Source organism: Oxyura jamaicensis, chromosome 3, assembly GCF_011077185.1.
Source record: "Oxyura jamaicensis isolate SHBP4307 breed ruddy duck chromosome 3, BPBGC_Ojam_1.0, whole genome shotgun sequence".
In the NCBI taxonomy this organism is placed as follows: Eukaryota; Metazoa; Chordata; class Aves; order Anseriformes; family Anatidae; genus Oxyura; species Oxyura jamaicensis.
In genome coordinates this window covers 81,095,762-81,118,132 of record NC_048895.1, presented here as the reverse complement: position 1 = coordinate 81,118,132, position 22,371 = coordinate 81,095,762, and the positions used below count along the sequence as shown (strand labels likewise).

At 38.4% G+C, this 22,371-nt stretch overlaps 1 protein-coding gene across 4 annotated transcripts in view; it reads left to right on the top strand.

Annotated features, from left to right (window-relative positions):
• ORC3 (origin recognition complex subunit 3) overlaps window positions 1-21,607 on the top strand; it is a 37,367-nt gene extending 15,760 nt beyond the window's left edge. For 2 of the 4 annotated variants that reach the window (XM_035320092.1, XM_035320090.1), the window contains 11 exons: window positions 1,383-1,519; window positions 2,016-2,079; window positions 5,535-5,651; window positions 6,536-6,615; window positions 10,622-10,755; window positions 13,870-13,955; window positions 14,453-14,550; window positions 15,458-15,599; window positions 19,178-19,294; window positions 20,359-20,438; window positions 21,455-21,607. In XM_035320092.1, the coding sequence (XP_035175983.1) occupies window positions 1,383-1,519; window positions 2,016-2,079; window positions 5,535-5,651; window positions 6,536-6,615; window positions 10,622-10,755; window positions 13,870-13,955; window positions 14,453-14,550; window positions 15,458-15,599; window positions 19,178-19,294; window positions 20,359-20,438; window positions 21,455-21,560 (1,161 nt within the window). In that variant the 3' untranslated portion in view covers window positions 21,561-21,607. Of the gene's footprint in view, window positions 1-1,382; window positions 1,520-2,015; window positions 2,080-5,534; window positions 5,652-6,535; window positions 6,616-10,621; window positions 10,756-13,869; window positions 13,956-14,452; window positions 14,551-15,457; window positions 15,600-19,177; window positions 19,295-20,358; window positions 20,439-21,454 lie in introns of those variants that run through there. The other 2 variants (XM_035320091.1, XM_035320093.1) reach the window with 2 other exon arrangements.
• The last annotated feature ends 764 nt before the right edge of the window (window positions 21,608-22,371 follow it).

The window sequence follows — 22,371 nt, the reverse complement described above, 5'->3', positions numbered from 1 at the left end:
TTTCTGTGTCCAAGTCTCTACGTAGCTTTTCTGGGTTGTGGACAAGAGTTTTCTGAGGAATTGTTTAATGCAAGATTGTGAAATTGTGTATCTTTTTTGATTGGTGCCACAAAGGAGCCTGTTAGTAAAACTTGCCATTTTACAGTCCTACACATCCAGAATGTCTTGGGTTCCTTGATATTTAAGATTCAGTGATTGCATGTGGCTTGGAGAAATATCCCTGGCAGTAGTGCCCATTCCTTCAGGCAGACCTGTGCAGGCTTCTGTATATTTCAGTTTCTCTTATTTGAAAGAGTCACCATAACTTAATGATTCCCCACTGGCCTGATGTGGAAGTACAAGTCCTAACCCTCACAGGCTATGACTTTGTGCCTTAAACTCAAGTGCAAAGAAGCAATTTCAGATCAGATTTCCTAAGTGATTTTTACAGGTGATGAGCACCTCAGTTATGTCTAGGAGTGACGTTAACATTTCTGACAGGAAGTGTCTTTCCCCTTTGGTTTTAGTTTTAAATGGTTTTGGTGAGGTTGTTTGTCTGTTTCTTGTGTTTTTAAGACTGGATGTGATTGAGATTAGTGGTGTTAAGCTGAGGCAGGGGAAGTTTAGACTGGACATCAGGAGGAGGTTATTCACTGAGAGGATGATCACGCACTGGAACAGGTTCCCCAGTGAAGTAGTCACTGCACCAAGCCTGTCTGAATTTAAGAAGAGATTGGACTGTGCACTTAGTCACATGGTCTAAACTTTTTGGTAGACCTGTGTGGTGTGAGGAGTTGGACTTGATGATCCTTATGGTTCCCTTCCAACTTGGGATATTCTATGATTCTATGAGATAGGCTGCTGTTTTGCAAGGCCTTGACACAAAGCATATTCAGCACAGATAAAATCAATGATAGAGCATATTTGTATTTGTGCATAGTAAGAACTTAGCAATATCTTTTTGTGTACGTGAAACAGAAGATGAAGTGAGAACATAAGTTTGCTTATATATTGCAGTTGCTTTTCATATCTTTAAATGTACTCTGTTATTTAAGAACATTAGAGCTGAATATGTAACCTAAAGAATGCAGTAATTTCCATAAATGAATAGAAAATATTTGACAAGCTATAGTTATGGTTTTGCAAGAGGGGAAACAATTAGGTACTGCACATGAATAGCACACAGAGCAAAAAGGTAGTTACATGACTGTATTTAAAACTGAATAATCAGTGTAGTGTAGTGACGTGAGTTGTGGAATATATATGAACTGTAACAATTTTTTTTTAAAGGTGTGCCATTACTACCATTATAGAATATGCACTGTAGGCATAAGAAAGCCTTAAAAGGCAGGTATAGCAGGGAGGATGAATTTTATTAACGTCCCTGGTTCTTGCTTTTTCAGCTCTGTATTGTGGAGCACTTCTATAACCAGCCTCTTAGTGTACTGTGCTGCCATCAGGGAGAAGAAGTAAAGAAGAGAATAAATTCTTTATCACATAATCAGTGTGAAAACATCCGAAGGCTGCCCTCTTTTAGAAGGTAAGAGGGGGAAATAAATTCTGGGACACTCACATATTTAGTCAGCATTGGAAAAGAGAAAAGGAATCTGTAAACTTAACTGATAACTGTAGGCTGCTTGAGCATATGTTTGTATAACAAAGGTAAATTCATCAAAAGGAGGACAGTTCTAAATATTTTCAGGAACCCTTTATCATCTGGTATGGAAAGTACAGCTTCTGTGGTTTGCAATCTGTTGCATCACTTGAACTTTTTTTTCCCTCTTGTACTTAATACAGAAACAAGCTATTATGACAAATAACCATAAATCAGTTCTCAACTTGTTAAGCTGATATGGAGCATAATCTCTAGGGTTTAGCTGTGGCTTTTCAACTTGCTGGGATATGGCTATCCCTTTTTGAATCTTTTCAAGTAAATCCTTATATTAGCATAAACATTTTGAAATTTTTAACCTTATAACCTTTTAAGCACAGTTTACATCATAATTTTTGTGTTCCTGTTTTTCCTTGCCATCCAGGTACGTGGAAAATCAAACATCAGAGAAGCAGATTGCACTGCTGACAACAGACAATTTTTTAAAGGTAAAATTTTAAGAATGCCTTTGGAGAGCAAAAGTAACTCTCCAAATGTATTGGCTTATGTGGAAGATAATAAATTACACGATTAAGATGTACAGATCTGTATAACATTTTCTGTACAGTGCATACTGTGCTTCATATCCAGTAATGGAGAATGAGAATCCGCTAGTCAAAATTCCAAATCTCTAGGCTTGCTGCATATACCTTTATATAAAGCTGCACAGCTTTTCTTACATCACCTTTTAGCTATGTATAGAAATAAAAGTGCTTAAAAAGAAGGTTGCAAGGTTTATTTATGGCCTGGTCTTTTAATGCTTACTCAGACGGACAGTGCAATGGTTGAAGAATGAGTAAGTGATCTTAGAGGTTACTTCATCAGCTCTTACCCTTCCATAGTCTCTGACTGAATCCAGTGGGGCAGACTGGCTCTCAAGGTGTACATTCACACTAGATGTTGTACAGGATTAAAACTTTATGTTTCTGTATGCTTATCTGGAGGTTTGTCAAGTGATTAAAATCAGGGTACTGCTATTGTGAGCACTTTAGGAATTCATCACACAGTGAAAGAAAAATGCGTTTTTAATTTGCATTAGCTGAACTGCTCCCTGTAGATGCATAGCTAACCTGTCAGGGAAATGGTACGACCAGAGAGAAACCTGTTATTATGTGAACAACCTGATTTAATGGGAGGTGTCCCTGCCTATGGCAGGGGGGTTGGAACTAGATGATCTTCAAGGTCCCTTCCAGCCCAAACTGTTCTATGATTCTATTAATGTATCCTAGCAGGTCTTCCTGGACTGTAAGAACTTTATCAGATGTGAAGAACATTGTTAATGGTTGGAAGAGAGCAGACAAATTTGTGAGTGCATTGCGATTCAAGTAGTCAAGGCTAGAGATGATTTATATGGGATTTTATGATCCTTAGTCTTCAGTGTCAAAAATAGCTTAAGCTATTGCTGTTTCCATGCTGTTTATTCATACCTCAGCAGATGTGCTGGCACAACAGCTTGCATGGCTGCACTATGAATATAATCCGAGAAACAATCCAACTTAAAGTAACCTGACCAAAAAAAAACAAAACAAAACAAAAAAAAAATGTGGATTTTTTTCTGCTGGTTTGTTTCTGCAGAACAATTTCCCCAGCCCATTCTCTCTGCAGGTACATAAATCTTTCTGCTGAAATAACAGGAACAAAAGAAGGAAGGAGTGGGAATGAGCAATAGTGGCTGTTGCTTTAAACAAACACCACTTAATGGGCTGCTACTTTGAATTTTAATATCTATCAGTATGTTTAATAAGTATAATGTACCCATTATTCTGTAAGTCCACTCCACCATGGAAGTTTGGGGGAAAAAACAGCTGGAATTCTTGTGCTTACATGCGTATGATGCTTCCAACCAATTGTACCTTAAGGCGCTAGTTCTAATCTCTGCTATAGCGGTAGGACTGTTACTGCGTTGCCAGGCTGGTAGTGTTACCTGCTTGGGAAGGAAAAACTTTGCACTGATAAGCTTTTGCATAGATTTGTTCTGTATGCCTGTATGTGTTCTTGACCTACAATATCATTCCTAACTTTGGAAATACTTTCAAGGATGCTATGGTTGTACTTCATATAAATTTACTGTTCACGTTCAGGACTAGGTAAACTTGCCATTCAGGCTTATCAACCAAACTTGCAATATCCCACATCAGCTGATATTTGCTTTCCATGTTAGCTGCTTTCCAACCGCTATCTGCTGTTACCACTTTTTCTTAGTAATTTAGGGAGGAGTTCCACCTATTTAAAATAATTTTAAATAATCTGTGTTTAAATGCATTTTCTTGTGGCAGTTTTACATCCTAAATAATTACAATGTTGTCTGAAAGTTTTCATGGCAAATTTCATTTGAAATTATGTAAATATGTCGATCTATATGGAAAGAATGTTGCATGGCCTTCCCATAATGTTTTCAACCTCTAAAACAGAAATGAGGGGCGAAACAGACTGTCTTTCCACTCTGTTACTTGGCAAAATGCATAGTCTTACTGCATTTTAATTTACGTAACCTCATCTGTTTTGATCTGAGAAACCAGATGAGGGAAGTATAGATGCTATAATCCTCTCAGTTGAGGGAATAAGATTGATTTAGCAGCATTAAACAGAACTTGTTTCCTTCTCTCAGCTTTTTTTATGGTGAAGATTTTTTTTCTTTTAATGACTCTGCTTAGAATATAAATACAAACTTATAAATGTCTGTCTTAGAGACTTGGAATGACTTGGAAAGACGTTTAAATAATTGTTAAACCAATGACCCTTAAATTTTAATACATAAAAAGTCTATGGAGAGAAACATCTTAATGCTTTTTATCATCTTGGACCTTTTTTTTAACGTTGGAAAGCTCTCTGCAGCACCAAGTGTCTTTGTTACTTTCAGCCTGCAGTATGATATTTACATCTTTCCACTTGAATCTTCCTTATATTGCCAGTAGCACGTAACTTTTTTTTGTTATTGTTGTAGTTTTTTGTTATTGTTTTATGTTTGATATCCATATTTTCAGCTTAACTGTAGTGAATTTCAGTGGCTTGGGTGTGTGTTTTTTTTTCTTTGTTCTGTTTTTGTTGCTTTGTGTTTCTTTTCCTCTCCATTTGGAATAGTATATTCAGAGTTGATTCAAATGGTACTAAAAATGTAGACAGCCCTGTTTTTCTCTTTTGATCTTCGACTGAAGTCAGATGAGAGAAGATTTCTTGATTCGTGAACTTAAATGTTACGAGCCTAAAATACTTAAATACAGCTACCAGAAATTTCTAGTAGGATTTTCCAGAAGCCTTGCATATCCTTCCAAGGGAAGCCAGTGATAATGAGGTGCGATCTGGTAAATTCAATAGCAGCAGTTCATAATTTCTTTTTCCTAATACATGATTTATTTATTTTTTTCTGAAGATCTCAATCTCTGACTCAGCAAGCCTACTTAAGAGCACATAGAAGCAGCAACTCTAGAACATTTTTCTGTGAAACTTTCTTTTTATGTATAACTTGCTAGTAAAAACAGGAGCCACCCTTCATGTAAGAAATACATTTTAAAAACATGTTTGTAATATAAAAATGCAAATAATAAGGATTTGAATAAATTTAGCTATATAATTTCTCAGTGCATATTAAAAGTATAGTCTTGTTTATTGTGAGATTGCATGCCAAACGACAGCTAAATATAGTTGCAAATGATAAGATGATAATGCTAATCAATAACAGCTCTTCAGTGAGATGGAAGAGGAAAGTGAAGTTTAAAATATGCAGTGTGATTGCAGCAAACTGTTGAAATAAAACTTTTCTGCATGGTGGTCTTAATTTAATATTGGGGATTTAAGTCACAGCACACCAGAATGTCAAAACCCCAGAGTCATTTTAAGTACTTCCTTAGAGTTCTAACAAATGAATGTCAGAATGACTTACAAAGCAATTATTCTGTCACTGTAGGAAACAGTACAGAAGTTGCTGGAGGACCTGAATGTTTACCATGAAAATTATTTTCCAGTTCTGAGATGTCTTCATGTTTTCACATCTGCTCTTCCAAAGTTTCCTTTGGGCAAGCAGGTGAGGTACTGTTACTCCATTTTAGTGAAGCATGTTTTGTTTCATGGTATGACACCTGAACAAGTATTTATTCTTTCTCTATATCTTCTCTTCTGCTGTTTTGCCCTCTACTTCTCAAATGGAGACAGATTCTTTCTTGCTATGGGCAGAGAGGAACAGCATGTGTTTTCTTTTGTGGTGGGGATGATACTTCATCAGTCAGCAGGAAGGAGTTTGTAGGAGGAGGCAGATGGACAGATCAGCAAGAGAATTGGCAGGTTGACTTTCCTGCATCTGGAACACTCCGTATGTATTGCAGACAATGTGTACTCTTCTACGACCTAGAATAGCCAAATTCAGAGGATGAGACTGAGTTTTAACAACCTGTACAAAAAAAATGATAGCAAGGGAACAGTGATAATGGCTCTTAATAGCCATATTGCTCTAATGTCATTAAATCTACCTTCTCAATTTCTTCTTCCACTAAAAAAATATATTCTGTGCGTGTGCATTTGTCTGTTAGTTCTCAGTCTATTGCACGCTGTTATTAGAGTCTGGCCCTAACCACAAAATTGGAGTAAACTATCCAGTATTGGAAATTTAAGAGATGTTTTAGCCAGGGCATTTGATTCAAGTTCCTCTCTGGTCTCTGCAGTTACCTGGTACAGAGTGATAAATACAGACTCCGGCAAGTTAGTTGTGTAAGGTACTAAATAATCTCATTTTCTGTTGTGGTCATTCTGCATCTCTGGGAAACAAGCTCCAAAGGATTTACATATTACTTTGAAAAGATTGTTGTAGGAGTTCCCCATTGCTTTGCTTGATTAAAAAAAAAAAAAAAAGAAAAAAAACAAACAAACAAACAAAAAAAAAACGTTATTCTTTCTTTACCTTCTGCATAACAGATCAGGGAGCTGCACTGTGCATGTTTGGAAAACCGTGTGTGGGAGACAGAGGAGTATGAGTCATTTCTTCAGCTAGTAAGGTGAATTTCCTTTCCATTTTGTTTTAATACCACTGTACACATATAGAATATCTGTCATCTGTTATACTAGAACTTAAAGCCGAGGATGCTACCTGTTTGGAAGCTTTGCAGCTAGTTGTGGGGTTGTTTGCAAGTATAATGGCTTTTTTCATTTTCTGTTCCTACTGTTTTCTGTGAAACTCAGCCAGATTCTAAAATCTCTTATGCCCTGTGTAATTATGCCAAAGCCATCAAGGTGCCTTTGTGTGAATGAGAACATCGGTTGACTTTGTCTTCTAAAGTATGATTGTGTTAGAAATTCTTTCAATACATTATTGTGCTGTGTTTTTGAAGGCCTTCTTGTTAACAGTTGTTCAACAAAGTTGTTTTAGCTTGCCTAAATTGTGACCCATTCTGAAGAATGAGAATCTGTTCCAAATGAGTAGCTGAGGCTTTCTTATTTCTTATTTTACTGCTTTTTTTCCTTTTCATAGACGTCTACCAGTTTGTACAGGGATTGTGCTAATTTTTTGCGCTGATGGATTGTGCAGGGATTGTGCTAATTTTTTGCGTTTAGGATTTTAGGAGAGCCTATATTTGCATTGTCCATCAGTGTTTAAAATAGAAAAGTCACCTAAGGCAATTTTCATAATAGAAAACCTTTCAGTTGCAGTGGTGCAGCTACTGACTTCTAAACATGCTTTATCATGGCAAATGACTGTTTCCTGATAGCTGCATTCATTCAAATAATGCATTGTTTCTGTCACACAAGGAGCTGATACAACACTTGTTACCATAACTGCCTCCTCAAGAGCCTCTGGCCTTGTGAGGTTTGATGTCTGACAGTAAAACTGAATAGAAAAACCATGTCAGTGTTGGGTGAAGGATCGCTGTCTGGGCTCATACACATAAGAAACATTTTCTCCACACTGTACCTTCGACATACTGAGTTTCTCTCCCACACCACCACTTTGCTCTATTTTTATTCTCATCCCTTTGAAAGGATTTCTTGCTTGAGTTGTCATCTCTGCAGTCGTTCCTTCTTAATTCTTTTCTGACTCTCGAATCTTGACAGTGCTCAATCACTTATCAGCCCGTGTCTACAAATGTGTCATTGTGCTTTCCTGTACTGTCTATTCTGTAATCTCTAGTAACTCATGGTCATTTTTTCCTCTCCCTTTTCTCCTCCTATGTTTAATTTGTTTTCCTCCACTGAATTCTTCTGCCTCTCAATTCATCAGATTCTGGCTTGCTCCCTCTTTATTCTTACCAGTTCATCTCCCTCCTGCTTTTTCCTTCATCCTGGCACCCACTGTATGGAGGTTCTGATAGAAATATCACTGCTCAGGGTAGAATAGATAATACCAAGTAGAAAATAAAAGGTAGAATAAAAATAGCAGTGATCAGGGTTATTGCTTTCATAAATGATTTTGTTTTTTCTAATTCAGGAATTCTGTCATTTTCCCAGCTCATTCAACATGATTCCTTAAAATAATTAGAATTCTAGCTGTGATTGTATTTTTTTCTGCTTTTTCTTTAACTCCATTCTCTGTTTTACACTTGTTTTCTCATCTCTGTTTTTTTTACATAGTATTGTGCTGCTATCTTTTAGAAGAAAATGATAAAATGTGATCTTTGTGCTTCCACTCACAATCTCCCCCTTACCTTCCTATGCTCGCCTATGGAAGTTATTGACTGTTCTTTAATATCTCTGTTTTCCCAGAGGCCCTGCCACCTATTGATATTCCATATGTTCACCCTTCCGTTATTCTTTTTGATATTTTCTGGAGCACATCTCTTTTCATTTAGGCAGTAAAAATTGAGAATTTTTTGATCAGCTTATTTCTCAATTTGCAACATGATCTCACTTTTGCTCTTCATAAATTACGTCTGAAGGAAGAGCTTTCAGTTACCCTGAGTTCCTTTTTCTTGCTTTTTGGTTAGTTGGTTTTGTCTACTTCAGCCTTTTCTTAGACTGCTTTTATCCCTTCTATACAGCCAGAAGTGCTGTCCTCAAAACTAATGTTTCAGGTGATCTAACTTTAGCAATCTGGAAAGTAGTTATTTTATGTTAAGCTAGTTCTCTAGAGCCCAGAAAATATCATGGGGAGAGGGGAAGAGTGTGTGAGTATTAGCAGGTAATCAGTCAAATCAGAAGAGAGATAATGAAGAGATGTTGGTGTATGTCTCGCTTCATTGATTTTTAGGGAGCCAACTGGTTTGGATATCTGGCCAGGATTTTAAGTGACAAAACTTTTTGAGGATGACCTGACCTATCTTCTGTCTTGATGCTGTATTCTACTTTTGCCTTCTAGTCGTTGATGTCATTGGGCACATACTGCTGCTCATCACGGTCCTGCCCTTCCATGTCATTTTGTTGTTCACTTGTTACCCCTTCAGATGATCCTTGCTTCAGCATTCTGAGGGATTTTCTATGGGCTTCATCCTGGCTCCTTTCTTCTCTTTCATAACTCGTATAGTAATAAGATACATTCATTGGATGTCTCTGGATGATCTGAGATCTTCCTTTCTTATTAGCTTTCTCTGATACCGGGAATACCTTGCAGTAATCTCAGCCACAAAAAAGGCTTAAAGGGATCCTTTTCTGTTTCTCAATATGTAATAACCATCCTTTTGCCAGTTGTTGGAGCCTCATAGCCCAGGTCAGTTTTTCTCTAGGCTCCTGTATCAAAGACGCTCCTAGAACTTGCAGGTTCTTTCTGAATAATATTTCTAAAATAAATGAATGGAAAAGAGCTTCTACTCACAGATCTGTAAATCGTGGTGTGCTCTTCGTTTTATGTGCTTAACTATTGCAGTGTTTTCTTATGACTGGAAGAAGGCTGTCTTGTTTAATCATTATACTCTGTAAGACATTAAATGTTTTCTCCTCTTCTGTGGTCAAGGTCATCCTTTCTTTTTGTTAGCTCCTGCTCCTTTTCTATACAAAATTAATGTATCTGAAAGCAACTGTTGACTTGTAAAAATCCATAACCATAAATGAGATAAACATCTACTGGCAATCAGAAACTACAGCCTGAATTGCAATTGCCCTTCCAGACATCGACAAAGCTACCCTAGACTCTTATTCATGTATCCCTGAAATTCCCTGAGACAACGTTTAGGTAGCTGACGTGAGACCTACTCCCATCATTTCATTGCTTTGTTATGGTCTCTTTGTTTATCTGTGTTTTCTCTGTCTTCTGAAATCCTTAAACTGTTAGCATCGTTGTTTTGTGCTTCTTAAAGACAAAGCAAAAGCACAAGAATAAGCTGAGTAAGGCTGTTAGTAACCACAGCTATTATGAATGTGAGATAGTTCAGAACCATTGGGTGTGTTGATTGGAATCTCTTGTGCTGCGTGAAAAAAAGTCATGTGAATGCATGTGAAAAGATACTGGCTTGGGGCAGTGACTGATTCTGGAGTTCACTTAAGAATATTGCAGGAACTTGCTTTGATAGGTTGTGAATGAAACTGAGCGTTGAAATGGTGACGTTTATAAAATGCCCTAATAAATAAATAAAGCTAAGTAAATGCTAGGCTGGAGGTTGGACTAGATGAGCTCAAGAGGTCTGTTCCTACCTAAGTGAATCTGTGATTCTAGGAGTGGTTAGATTCATACCAATTAAATACAGAAGGCAGTAATTTGAATCTAGTTTGAGAACTCATTCTGAGTCACAGAGAGTAATGGATTTTTTTGGATGTGTGAATATATACGTATCAGAAAATTATAATCATGTACCTAGTCAGTCTTTTATGTAGAGTAGAAATAAAGCTTTCCTTGCCAATTCTTGGGAGAAGGGGAGAGAGGAAAAAAATTGAAGGACATCTATCCAAATTGAATTGTTGTGGGTTTGTTTGTTTGTTTCTCTTAATGACAGCAAGAAAAATTACAGCAAGACTGAATTGTTGAAATCTTGGAGGCTTTCTCTTTTAAAAGGATTTTATTCAATTTTTTTTTTTTTTTTTCAGCTAAAGACATTGAAAGACATTTCATCGTTCTGTGTCAACAATTGTGTCTTTTAGGATGTTGAATAAGTGTGATTTGGTAACCATGCTTCAAAAATGTGTGGAAATTCTTATGTCATCTCCTGGACAGGAGTTTGATAAGACAGTAGAGAAGTTGAAGGAGTTCTTGACCCAGTTTCAGAAACTAGAAGGTGGGTGTACATTATCATGTGTTCCTTTGCAGATTATATTGAAGCTGTTCTATAATGGGACAAATGGGCATCATTTTCTGTGGTATATCCTCTTACTGTACCAAGTTGTCAAATATTTCACAATTGTTTTTAAATACACGGACACAAATATGCCATTTATGTTTTATTGGTTTGTGGTTCGTGCTTTTCTAATACTGAAGAGTGATGTAAGATAAGGAATTGGACAGATCAGCAAACATTACTCACTAAATCTGTCGTGTGTATTCTGAGCATTTTACCAGATGTTACAATCATTAAAAACATTTAACAAGTAAAAACAGATTTTGAAAGACAAGTAGAAGCATGCTTGCTTCGGACAAGGTATTTAATCCAGATTTAGATATTTCTGTATTCTGTATAGATGTTATTTTGCCCACACCTTCAGTTAGATTCGTATGAAAGCTAGGACACTCGTTGCCAGTTGTCCTGGCCCTGCTGATGTGCTCTAACCTGTCGAGCCCCTGTACGTCATTATTCACTGTACGAGGACATATTAGAAGCTTTTGTAAGGCAAATGAGTAGCAGCTTTCTGTCCTTCAGAGGCTGTATTCAATCTGAAACAGCAATATGACGTATTCCAGCACTCTTCTGGAATAGAAATTGGGTTCTTTCCTTGGGCCATGAAGAAGTGCTTTCCCATGTTTCCCTTTGGAAGGTGAAGTGTTTACCATCTGGTCACTTTTATGCATACTAAACCAAGGTCATTGTCTGTTGTCGTTGCTACCTTCCCCTTAGACAGGTAGGGGATAAGTCACCGGTCTAATATTAATTAAAGTAGATGTGTGATGCAAAGGTTTACCGGGGGTTTGCTTAGAATAACTGGTGCTTGTCTGTGCCTTGCATTTGTGAAAAAGTATAGTAATATTGGGGCTGTGGTATGGGAATGTGGTGATCCTTTTGAAGAGGATGTCTTTGTCGCTGAAGGTACTGGCACTAAAGAATCTGAACTACATTGGAAAACATGAAGGTTCATCTAATTTGGAAAAGAAAAATTAAAGGGAAACACTTTAAAATGCAATCTTTCCAGAAGTATTGGATAAAATATTAGGACTTTTACCTTGAGGGAATAAATCAAATCAAAATGGAAAAAAATAATAAAGGAATTCAGGGACATGCAGAACTTTAAAACAACAACAACAAAAGGCAGTATTTATTTCAAATGTTGATTCGTAGAAGTTTTTAAAACAATGAAAGTCTAATGAGTCCATGAATGATACTTGTTTTCAAAAGGGATTTAAGCTATAATGAAAAAGCAAGAGTGGGGTGATTTAAAATGAGCCTTAAATGAACAGATTGCTGAGTTAGGTGACTTCTTCCTGTATGTTTCTGGTAGTGTTGATCTTTAGCAGAAGTTTTCAGAAGTCTGCCAAAAATACTAGGTACCCAAATCTCCCTCAGAGCCCTTACGATGAATGGATAGTCCAAAATGTGGTGGTGGTGTGTTTTTTAAAAACAGTCCATCTTCTCAAGACTTCGTAATGAATTGGAAAATAGCAAAACATGAAGCTTGAGGAAGGAAAACATGTTCAGTCTATTTTGAGCAGAAGGATTTGATTTGAAAATACCTCAAGTAAACTGTATCAGTGGAGGGAGGAAGTTCCCTGTTTTGAAATATTTAACTAAATACAAATAGTAGATAAATTCCAGTGAGCTAGATACTAAGTCTCTGCTGCTCATTCACATGGAGGTCTTTTAAAAGCCTTTTTGTTTTTGCATTGCTCTGATAGCATCAGTTTGGGATTTTTTTTTACTTTTTCAGAAGAAATAGTGAATTGGCAAATATATTAGCAAATGCGCTGGGAAAAAGTCTTCCAGGACTTGTGCAGTGTGTGTTTGTATACATATCCTGTTGACGTTGAGTGTCTGAGAACTGTGAACCAGAGGAAAAAAATGAGGTTGTTTTTAAATGTACGTTTTAATGATCAGTTCAGTTCTTAGTACTGTTTCTGAGCTTTTAGGGGAGAGTTACTCAATACCGTGGGCCTGAGCATTTTCATAACTTTCAATAAAAATTGAAATTAGTAGTTTTAGCTAGTCAGCTTTCTTTCTCCAGAACTGAGAATTGCTAAAAATGGATCAGCACTGCAAGATATTTATCAAATCAAGATTCTGTAACATTGAAACTTGGCATCCGGCGGCAGTCCTGCCCTATTCACTGATGTGTTTTGAAACACCAACTATAGAAGATAATTTTGTTGCCTTTTTCTGTTAGATCTTTTCTGCTCATACTAAGAGAATTGCAGTGATGATTTTTAATGATGTTGACACCTCTTCAGAGGGCAGTAAAATATATCAGCTCATTCTATGTATGTCACCAGAAAGCTTTTATGGATCATGATTGCTACTGCTGGTTGGAGCTTTACCTGTGATCTGTAGGTGAAATCTCCCTTTTACTAACATCTTAATAAATAAAGCAGGAAATCTAGTTACATTTTGATTTTTATTTGGAAATTATCACTCATCCTGGCATTGATTGTGGCTTGGGAGGTTTTGTTTGTTTGCTTTTAAGCCCAAAATTATTATTTATTGGTGCAATTGATCAACAAACTATATGGCTATGAAAATAAAATTTGTTTATAAATTAAGATGGAAAATAAAACTGGACAACAAAATACTTTACCAGGCTTTTGATTTGCTGCTCTTGTTGCAGGTTCTGAGGTTAGTAGGTGAACTTATTTCCTATTTGGTGTTTTTTTTGCAAATAGATAAAATAAATACGCAGTGTCTGACTTTTTGAACGCTCATTAAGCATCAGGACTATCTCATACTAATCCATCCAACTCACAAGTGTTGAGAGCATGACCCAGAATGACAGAAGTGGAGTTCAAGTGATGTTCAAAGCTAGTGCTGGATCTTTGCTCAGGGGTGCATTGCTTCAGTTACTTAATTACTGTTGGTTAAGCTGCACTGCAGAATCCTTTTTAACAATCTCTTACAAATGCAAGACTCAAAAGCTGCCTGTGTTTGGGTCTGTGAACAAGTATCTCAACGCTTCTCACATTGCTTGAACTAGAGGGCTTAGGGGGGTATTGAGGAAAAGTTTACCCCACATACCAAACATTCATTTTGTTCTAGTAGCAGAAGCTTGCCAAGAACGAGATGAGTCTGTATCGTCACAAAAGGAGCTCCAGAAGAAGACAGACCTTTATCATCTTCAGAAGGTCAGGCCTGCATAGGCTTTACGGACTAATTCATTCACTGAATTTTCTTAAGATGTATTTGTCCATGGTTAGCTCTTCCCTGCTAGCTGGAGCTCTGCCTAACAGTTACATATAAGTAGCTTTTCTTAAAAATGAATGATTAGTAACAATTATGTATGTCAGACCTACCTGATGAATAGAAAATAATAGGAAATATGTCATAAACCAGGATTTTAAAGTGCAAAATAGTTTGTATTTTGGGGTCGAACTTGTAAATTACATTTTGCCTAACCCATATTTCTTCAAGCTTGAGGCTTGAAGAATTAACCTAACTCCTACAAATATGAGGACTGAATACACTGGCTTAAATAAAAATAGCTGTGTGATCACAGTTAGGATCATCATTAGTGAAGACATGCCAGTAAAAATTAATTATACATGTTCAACATATACATTGTGTTCTCCAGAGAATAATTACTTCCCAGGTAGTTTTATGCACCACTTTTTCTTTTTTAAAGACTTTGTTGGAGTTGAAGGAATCCAGGCGGTCTAAGAAACTGACAAAGTTTGAAATGCTTCGTTTTGAAGTTGTTGACTATATAGACAGTGTTGTAAGGTGAGCTTCTCTATTTTATATTCCTGCATTAGTTTGCATCATAAGTTACAACAGAAAGTTTGCTAACAAGTTAACATGGGAATAAGTCTTGTCAAAATTATGTCTTGGTCCCTGTGGTATGTAGCACACTATTTTTTCCCCCTTCTTATTCTTCCTTTGAGCACTCTGAAAAAAAATAATACAACCTCTTTTCCATAGGTTAGAAGTAATTGGCACATAAACCGACAAACTTATTTTGTCTACAGAGTGAAGTTGAGGGAAGGGCTGGGTGTACATTATGAAATAAAGTCAAGAGTTTTTACTCCAATCTTTGCTGATCTGTTCTATTTATGAAACTATAGATGCCAAGTGTGATATCCTAGCAATTTTTGGCAAGTAAGGCATAGCAAATAGGGTGTTGGAGGCAGCTTTGTAGATGAAAATTGGCAAGGCTTGGGGTGTGTGGGGTAAGAGATGAAGGCACTTGTTAACTGTACGGCCTTATTGAAGGCAGGTGGCAGGTTGAATGCCTGTGGTGGCATGGGTGGGGGAAGAGAAGCTAACAGAAGTATGATTGTGCCAAGAAAAAAGCTTCAAATACGAAGACAGAGATGGCCTCAAGATGGATCAGTAAGATTTGTGGAGTAGAATACCTAGCTGGTGTTAGCATTTATGCCCTTATTTTTCAGTTTGTCTCTGGCCCAGCTAGAATTCCGAGTTAAATCCATCAGATGTAGAGTTGATAACGATTGACTTTTGTGCTTAAAAATTGATTGCGGTCCTGTTCATCTTTTTTAGGGGAGAGATTTGTCAGTACTGGTTGAAATACATTATTGTAGTCTCTGACTGCAGTAAAGTTATTTTGTTTTCCCTTAAGGTAAAACCTGTATCTCCCTTCCTCACCCTGTACCTCATGTTGCTTTTTCAGAAATTACCTTGTTCCTGCAGGCCACAAGACGCTGCATGAGATAGTGTATTTCAACACAGCCAGCGTTCTTCGTGAGCACTTGAACGCTGCCCCAAGGGTTGCACTTCACACGGCTCTGAATAACCCATACTCCTACCTGAAGGTAAGAAACAAGTGAGTTGTTTGCAGAGCTGGAGTAGTTTCTGAAGGCTGTACATGAGGATGTTAAAGTCTTAGTTTTGCTGTTTCATGAAGCTTGGCACACACTCAGATGTTTTGCAGAGAACCAGCACGTCAGTGTTGATAAGCAACTGGGGACTTTGCTAAGAGCTAGGGAATCTGGCTGGCTGAAATAAAGAGGCTGATTATGGAAAGAGTTTTATATGGGAAGGCTGTTTTCCAGAGCCTGTTCTAGTTGTGATCTTTTCTTCTACAGATGTAGCAGAAAAGTCATTTTGTCCTCCATTATGAATGGGAGGACTGTGTCCAAGGGAAGAAATAGTGTTGGGGGCTTTTTCCAGAGACCTTCTTGGCAGTGCTGGTGCTGAGCCCTCACTGTGTAGGCTTGCTGTAAGGTGAAGACATAGTGAGGAAATTTACAATAGCTTAAATACAAGCATATTTAAAGGAGTCCTTTTCTTTTTACATTAATTAAAATGTGTTGTGTATTGACATCCTGTCTTTTCTGAGCCCATTGTCATTGATTCTGTTAGCGAACCTGACCTTTTTCTAGAGAATAAAAATAGCCTTTTTCCCTGTTGGTTCATGTATCAGATTCATGGAATGACTTGTGAAAGGAAAGAAAGGAGAAGCGCACGATTTGGAGCAGGAGTGAACATACACTTCTCTGATTTATCCTTGATTATAGCACATAGAATATATATGCTACTTGGAGTTATCCTTGTGCCTTGACATTTCTCTTAAAAAGTATAATCACAGCTTTGAAAGAGACATTGGTTATATCTGTATCTGTGTGTTTATGTGGTACTTGAATCGGAGCCAACAGTTAATTACCAGAAACCAAGCTTAATAAAGATCAGTCTTTGAAATCCACAGCCCACTTTGTGTTGAGTTTGTTGGCACTGTGCCCCTGTTTGAATGAGGGTTTTGCTCTGTGCAGGACTTTTTCTAAAATTGCTTGGTCTTATTTGTGAAAATGGCAATTAGCAAGTGGGCTACTCCTGAAGAAGCCCAATATGAACATCACCAACTTTTCTGCTGTAGAAAAACCTGTCAAGATTAGGCAAGCTAGCAAAATCTAGCTGCTGATGTGTTGAATGAGTATTCTCTTTGAGTTGACAGGATTTAAAGTCCTCTGTCATCCTGCACTTTGTTCTTTGACGTACTTCAACATGTTTTTGATGTTTGACTAAATTGCGAAGGTTTTGACATAGTTTCTAGTAGCAGCAGTATTGGCTGAGTACCTTGCTTAGCATTTTAACCCATGTGAGTCAAATATTTTTTCTTGCTTGTACCTATGACTTCTGTATGGCTTGTATTTTCCCAGGATGTGAACAGAGCAAAGTTCTCTAGAGCTGTTCCTACCACAAGAGTAGGACAGGAAAGGATCTGCTTCAGTGGAGTACTAGCAAATGATTAATAATGTGATGCATTTCTTAGAGGAGTCTAGTCCAGTTATTTATTTAGCTAAATCTGAACCAAAGAGCATACTTAGCCTGAAAAAACAATGCGCACACAAAAAAGTACAGTTCTGTTTTTGTTGATCCCATGAAAATACAGCAAGTTGTAACCTGGAATATCAGCAAGTCACTGCTTAGGGTTGTATCAGCTCAAGGAAATGTAATTTTTGGATCTTTCCAGGGTTTAGATGGTCAAGCAAATTTTGTTCTTGACCTTGGGGTAGAAAGGGTGTTTTTTTCACATTGATCTCATGGAATAAGCCCTGCTGCAGCCTCAGGGAGTTGAGGTTTCCCTGCCCACAGCAGCAGCTCCCTCATGGTAAAGATGCTTGTGTGAGTTTTAGCTATGTATTAATTTTTACAGATGAGCCTGTTCCAGGAGAATGCAGTTGTTCCAGCAGTTGTATCCCCCTTGGTTTTGGTAACTGATCAGGCCTTAAAAAGGAGGAATTGTTAGGTTGAGGCACCTTGCTGTGTCTTGGGCAGCTCTGGCATCTTGCTTCCATGGAAGAGAAGGGCATGGTCCCGGTCCCTCTCCCTTTCTTCCTTGTAGATCTGCTCTGGTGCTTGCTGGATGCTCTCCTAAGCCAATTCGGGTTTTGAACTGACAAGTTATTAGGCTGGTATTAAAAACAAAATCTGAAAGATTAGAATTTAGTACAAAGTGTCCAGCAGCACCAGATTTAGCACCAAGGTGAGTGGTAGGAAGCCACGCAGTTCAGAGCGGTAGCAGAGAGGAAAGAAGTGTAGGGCAACCCCTGTGGGTAGTGGTGAGCCACTAGATCACCCAGAAGGTGTAACTGCACCTCTGCTAGTTGGTAACACAGTAATAGGGTTGGACTGGATGATCTGAGAGGTCTTTTCCAACCCTAATGATTCTGTGATTCCTTTACTGAAACTGTGACAGTATGCTCCTGAATTAGTCGAGTAAATTGATGTTGGGTTTCAACATTGTGAGGATTTAGCCATGTCCCTGAATTTATCTGGAGACGATCTGGGTGGAACTGATACCTAATTAACGTCATTAACCTGTGCTTTTGTGTTCTTTGTACAGAATACATAAACTTGAAATTTGTTAGGCTTTCTGAAAATTGTGAAAAGTCTCCTAAGTGCTGGAGTCCATATGGAATCTGAGCCTCACAAATTGCAGGAACTGAGATAGATAAAACATAAGCTAAAGATTCCTGAGGAAAGTTTTGGGTTTTGCCCAACCTTCTTTCCTATCTTGAAAAGCTTTTATTTATGAAGCTATCTGTGCTAGGGCTTTATAGACTTCCCAAGTCTGGCATGTGTGCTGGCGTATTTTTACTGCCATATAAGAGCATTTTAGCAAAAAATTTTAGGAACTGAAAGGAATGATCCGTAGTTGTTTTATTAGAGGAGCTGGCTTTTTAGAGTATGTGAGACTGAAAAGTGAATAAAATTATGAACTGAGGTGAAATGTCATAAATTTCTGCAGCCATGCAGAGACTTTCTTCTAGCTCTAGTGGTTTTTGGGTTTTGTTTTTCTTTTACTTACAAAGTAAATGGTTTGGTGCTGATGACCTGGATTTCCTGACATATAGAACAGTTTGTGAGAAATCAGACTTTGCCTTTATAGGTGTTGAGTTTCAAGCTAGAGAAATGATTGGTACATTTCAAAGATAAAACTCTGAGATGAAAGAAACAATTTTGTTTTTTTAGCCCACTTGACAGATTTTTGCTAAGACTTTCCTTTCTGAGGGAGGAAGAGGGCCTTACATAGTAAGGCCTGAGATTAATCGTGATAGGTTTCTTTTCCTGAATCCATGGAACAGTTTATTTCTCTCTAGAGAAACAGGAAAAAGCCCAAGCAGATAATCATCTGAACAGAGAACGTATAAGTGGAAAAGATAGTAGAAGGAACACAAGGAGTGAAGTAGCTAGGAGAGTTGTTTTTTAAATGTTTTGTTGTTTTTGTTCTGTTCATTTCTTTGCACCATCAGCTTAGCACTAAACACACAAACAGTAAACATTTGGTTAAAATACCTACCATGCGAATTTCCTGGTAGTGTTATATCCAGCCTTATAGATTGTTGAGGATTAAAAACTGATTGAGGTTACTGCCTTTGTCTTTCAACAGAGTCAAGCTTTGAGAAGTGATGGAGGAAGCATTTCTAACAAAGCCCCTGACATATGCATAGTCTACAAGCTTCATTTGGAATGCGGCAGATTAATCAATCTCGTTGATTGGTTAGAGGTACGTAACGATTATAGCAGTGCCTCCAGCTGCTCTCAGTATTTTCCTGATTTACCTTTCTGCTGTGCGTCTGCTTTTCTGTTGTGCCCCTCAACAACGAACTCATTGCCTGCCTCAGTCCCTCCTGCACAAGAACACGGTGTCTCCAGATCACCAGCCCGCTGAGTCCTCCCTCCTGACTGCTGTGAATCATTTATTTCCAGCATTGTTACTCTGTGATGAAATTCTTGTTTCATGTTTGCAGATCAGACGTTACGCTTCACAAAGCTACCTTTCTCCCCTTTAAGTGACACTTTGAGGGAAACAGGGAAGTGCTATCGCTGAAGCGTGGGGCTTTGGGGCAGAATGCTTACGCTAGGGAAGAGCAAAGCTTCAAGCTTGATAGCCTGTCTCATACCATGGCCAAAAGGAAGTATAAGAAGAGAATGTGCATCAGTATGATCCATTCTCCGAATACTTCCCAACAGCCATGTTTTAGTTCTACTATTTCCTAATCTGGACTGTTTTCTCTGTATTTTGTTAAGTCTAACTGGATTACATTAGCAGTGCAAGTTTTCAGGAACCACAGCAGCTTGTGGGACAGAATTGTTCAGCTTAGCTACATGCAGTGCGCAGAACACTCCTCTTACTTGATCTGAATGTGCTTCATTTGCTGCTGCCTTCTGTCTGTATTGGAAGAGAAAGTGGACCTCATGTCCCTGTCCAGCCTCCTCATGTCACTCAGTTTTATAGATCTCTCTACAGCCAGCTTAATTTTTCCAGATGGTTTACAGTCTCGCTTCCTGTATTTTTTTCTGAGAATGGGTCAGGAACCAGAAGTGTATTTAGAATTTAAAATGTAGTCATGAGTTCAGGGAGTCACGTTCTCTCGTTCTGTGTTCCTTCCCTGGTAATATGTAACCTTGCTTGCTCTCTGGATTGCTGTGAAACTGACATCGTCAGAGTTACCATTCTGAGATCTCATTCCCCCTGAGTGACAGTGATCAGCTCAGAGCTTGTTGTTTTATATGCAGCTCTGCCTGTTCATGAAATGTGTTAAAACTGTGCTGCTTTTCCCTTTCTAGGCTTTCTCAACTGTGGTGACGGCAGTTGAGGGACCAAATGCAGATGCACCTTCCTCAGACCAGGTGGATGATGTTATCCAGTATCCTTTCTCACTTCGGTCTTAAACTTATTTGACATTCAAATGCTCATGGGATTAGCGAACCAAGATTTTTAAAATGCAGCTTTTTGTGCATTGATAACTAATTCCAGGAAAAGTAAGACAAGTGGTTCAAGCAGTCCTTATGTACTTTATGTGCAAAGTCACAGAAACGGATCCTGTGAAATAGCTGGGCTGGGGGTGGTGAGGTAAGGGAGCAGCTTTTGTCCAGAGGAACATTTTGGATCTGAAAGAGAAGCAACAGACCTTGAAACAAGATGAAGCAGCTGTTCTGAGCTCTCTGATCTGAGAGTTGGTACATCTGAGAGTTGGTACATCTGCTTATACAGGGGGAGAGCATTACTGAGGAAGAGAGAGGACAGTTGTGACCTAGAGAGGAGATGGAAAGAGTTGGTAGTTTATTATTATGGGAACAATTGAATCATGAGCAGAGGAAATGCTTATGAAGCAGTATCTGCAGAAACCATGAGTTCTGGTACCTCAGAGCTGAGGCTCCTAGTCTGCACAAAACATCCATCCTGATTCTGCAGATCTCACTTAAGAGGATCTGAAGGATGAGCACTGGAACCAAAACTCATGGATACAGTAGTAGTGCTGCCACAGGGGTGAGCAGCTGTACAAGAGACTTAACTACAGAGTATGTGTACATGGTGATACTATACCACTATACCTCTGCTGTTTTATGACCCTCCCCCCCCTTAAATCTCCATGCAAGTATCTACCTGTTTGCTTGTTAATGGACCTAAAAGTGGAAATTCTTCTGAGAGACAGGCTTCCTTTGTTGCCACATTGTTTTCAGGTAGCAAAAAGAAATAGATTATTTGTGCTTCTGTAGGCCAGGCATGCTCTGCCCTTTTCCAACAATTTTAGTGTGCAACACAATGCTTTGTGTAATCTATGCTAACCATAACTTAGCAATCTTCCCCTGAGAGATGGTGGTGTCCCTGTTGATTATCGTCATTAGAAGTGTATTCAGTTTCCTTGACTGACATGTCCAGCGCTCGTTTTATTCGAGCCGTTTCTGAGCTGGAACTCCTGGGTTTCATAAAGCCTAGTAAGCAGAAAACTGATCACGTGGCAAGGTTGACATGGGGAGGCTGTTAATGTGCCACCAGAACCTTAATAAAGCTGTTCTTTGTAACATTGGGCAATGGCAGTGTTCCCACTAAACTAGTCTTAACTAACTTAGCATGCTGAGTCCAAGTCAAGGATGACTGAATGCTGAGATGCATTCCCAGTGCCTGGAGGAACTTCAATAACAATGTTGTTTTTAACACTCTGCCTCCATATTGTAATGTACTGCTCTATTGCTGCTCGTGTTCCAGATACTGTACTGGCGTGCCAGTGTAATCATCTTTGTGCAATACTTAACGCTACCCTGATATAATTCAGGATGCCAAGCCAAAATGAGAACAGGGGATGTGTCAGCTGCAGAAGTGATGAAGCAGCGTTATTAACTTGCTCATGATCTGATAGGCTTTGAATCATCAGTGTAAAATGCCTTCCACATCCTTGAAGTACAGATTTAAGTATGCTAAGGGAGACAATAAGCTCCTGTGCTTGGCATCTGCTGCATGTCCTTCAAAGCAGAACCAGTCCTAGCACCCTAAAAAACTTGATCTTGAAGCAGAGAAAGTGACAATACTGCTGAAGATACAGCATTATATTCTCTGAGAAGAGCAAAAGCAAGCTTTGAATCATTCCCTTTCTGTAGTGAGGGTAAGTACTAGCTAGCTTAGCTGTGGGGAATGTGTATCAACAAAGGCCAAATAAGAATATGGTGTTTACACACACTGGAGGAAGGCAGTAAAATCCACACACCATCTTTTTTCTCTTTGCTGATGATTTGTATTCTACACAAGCAAAAGAAACAGCTGTGTGAGAATAACTATTGGCTGAGAGCATGGAAGCACTG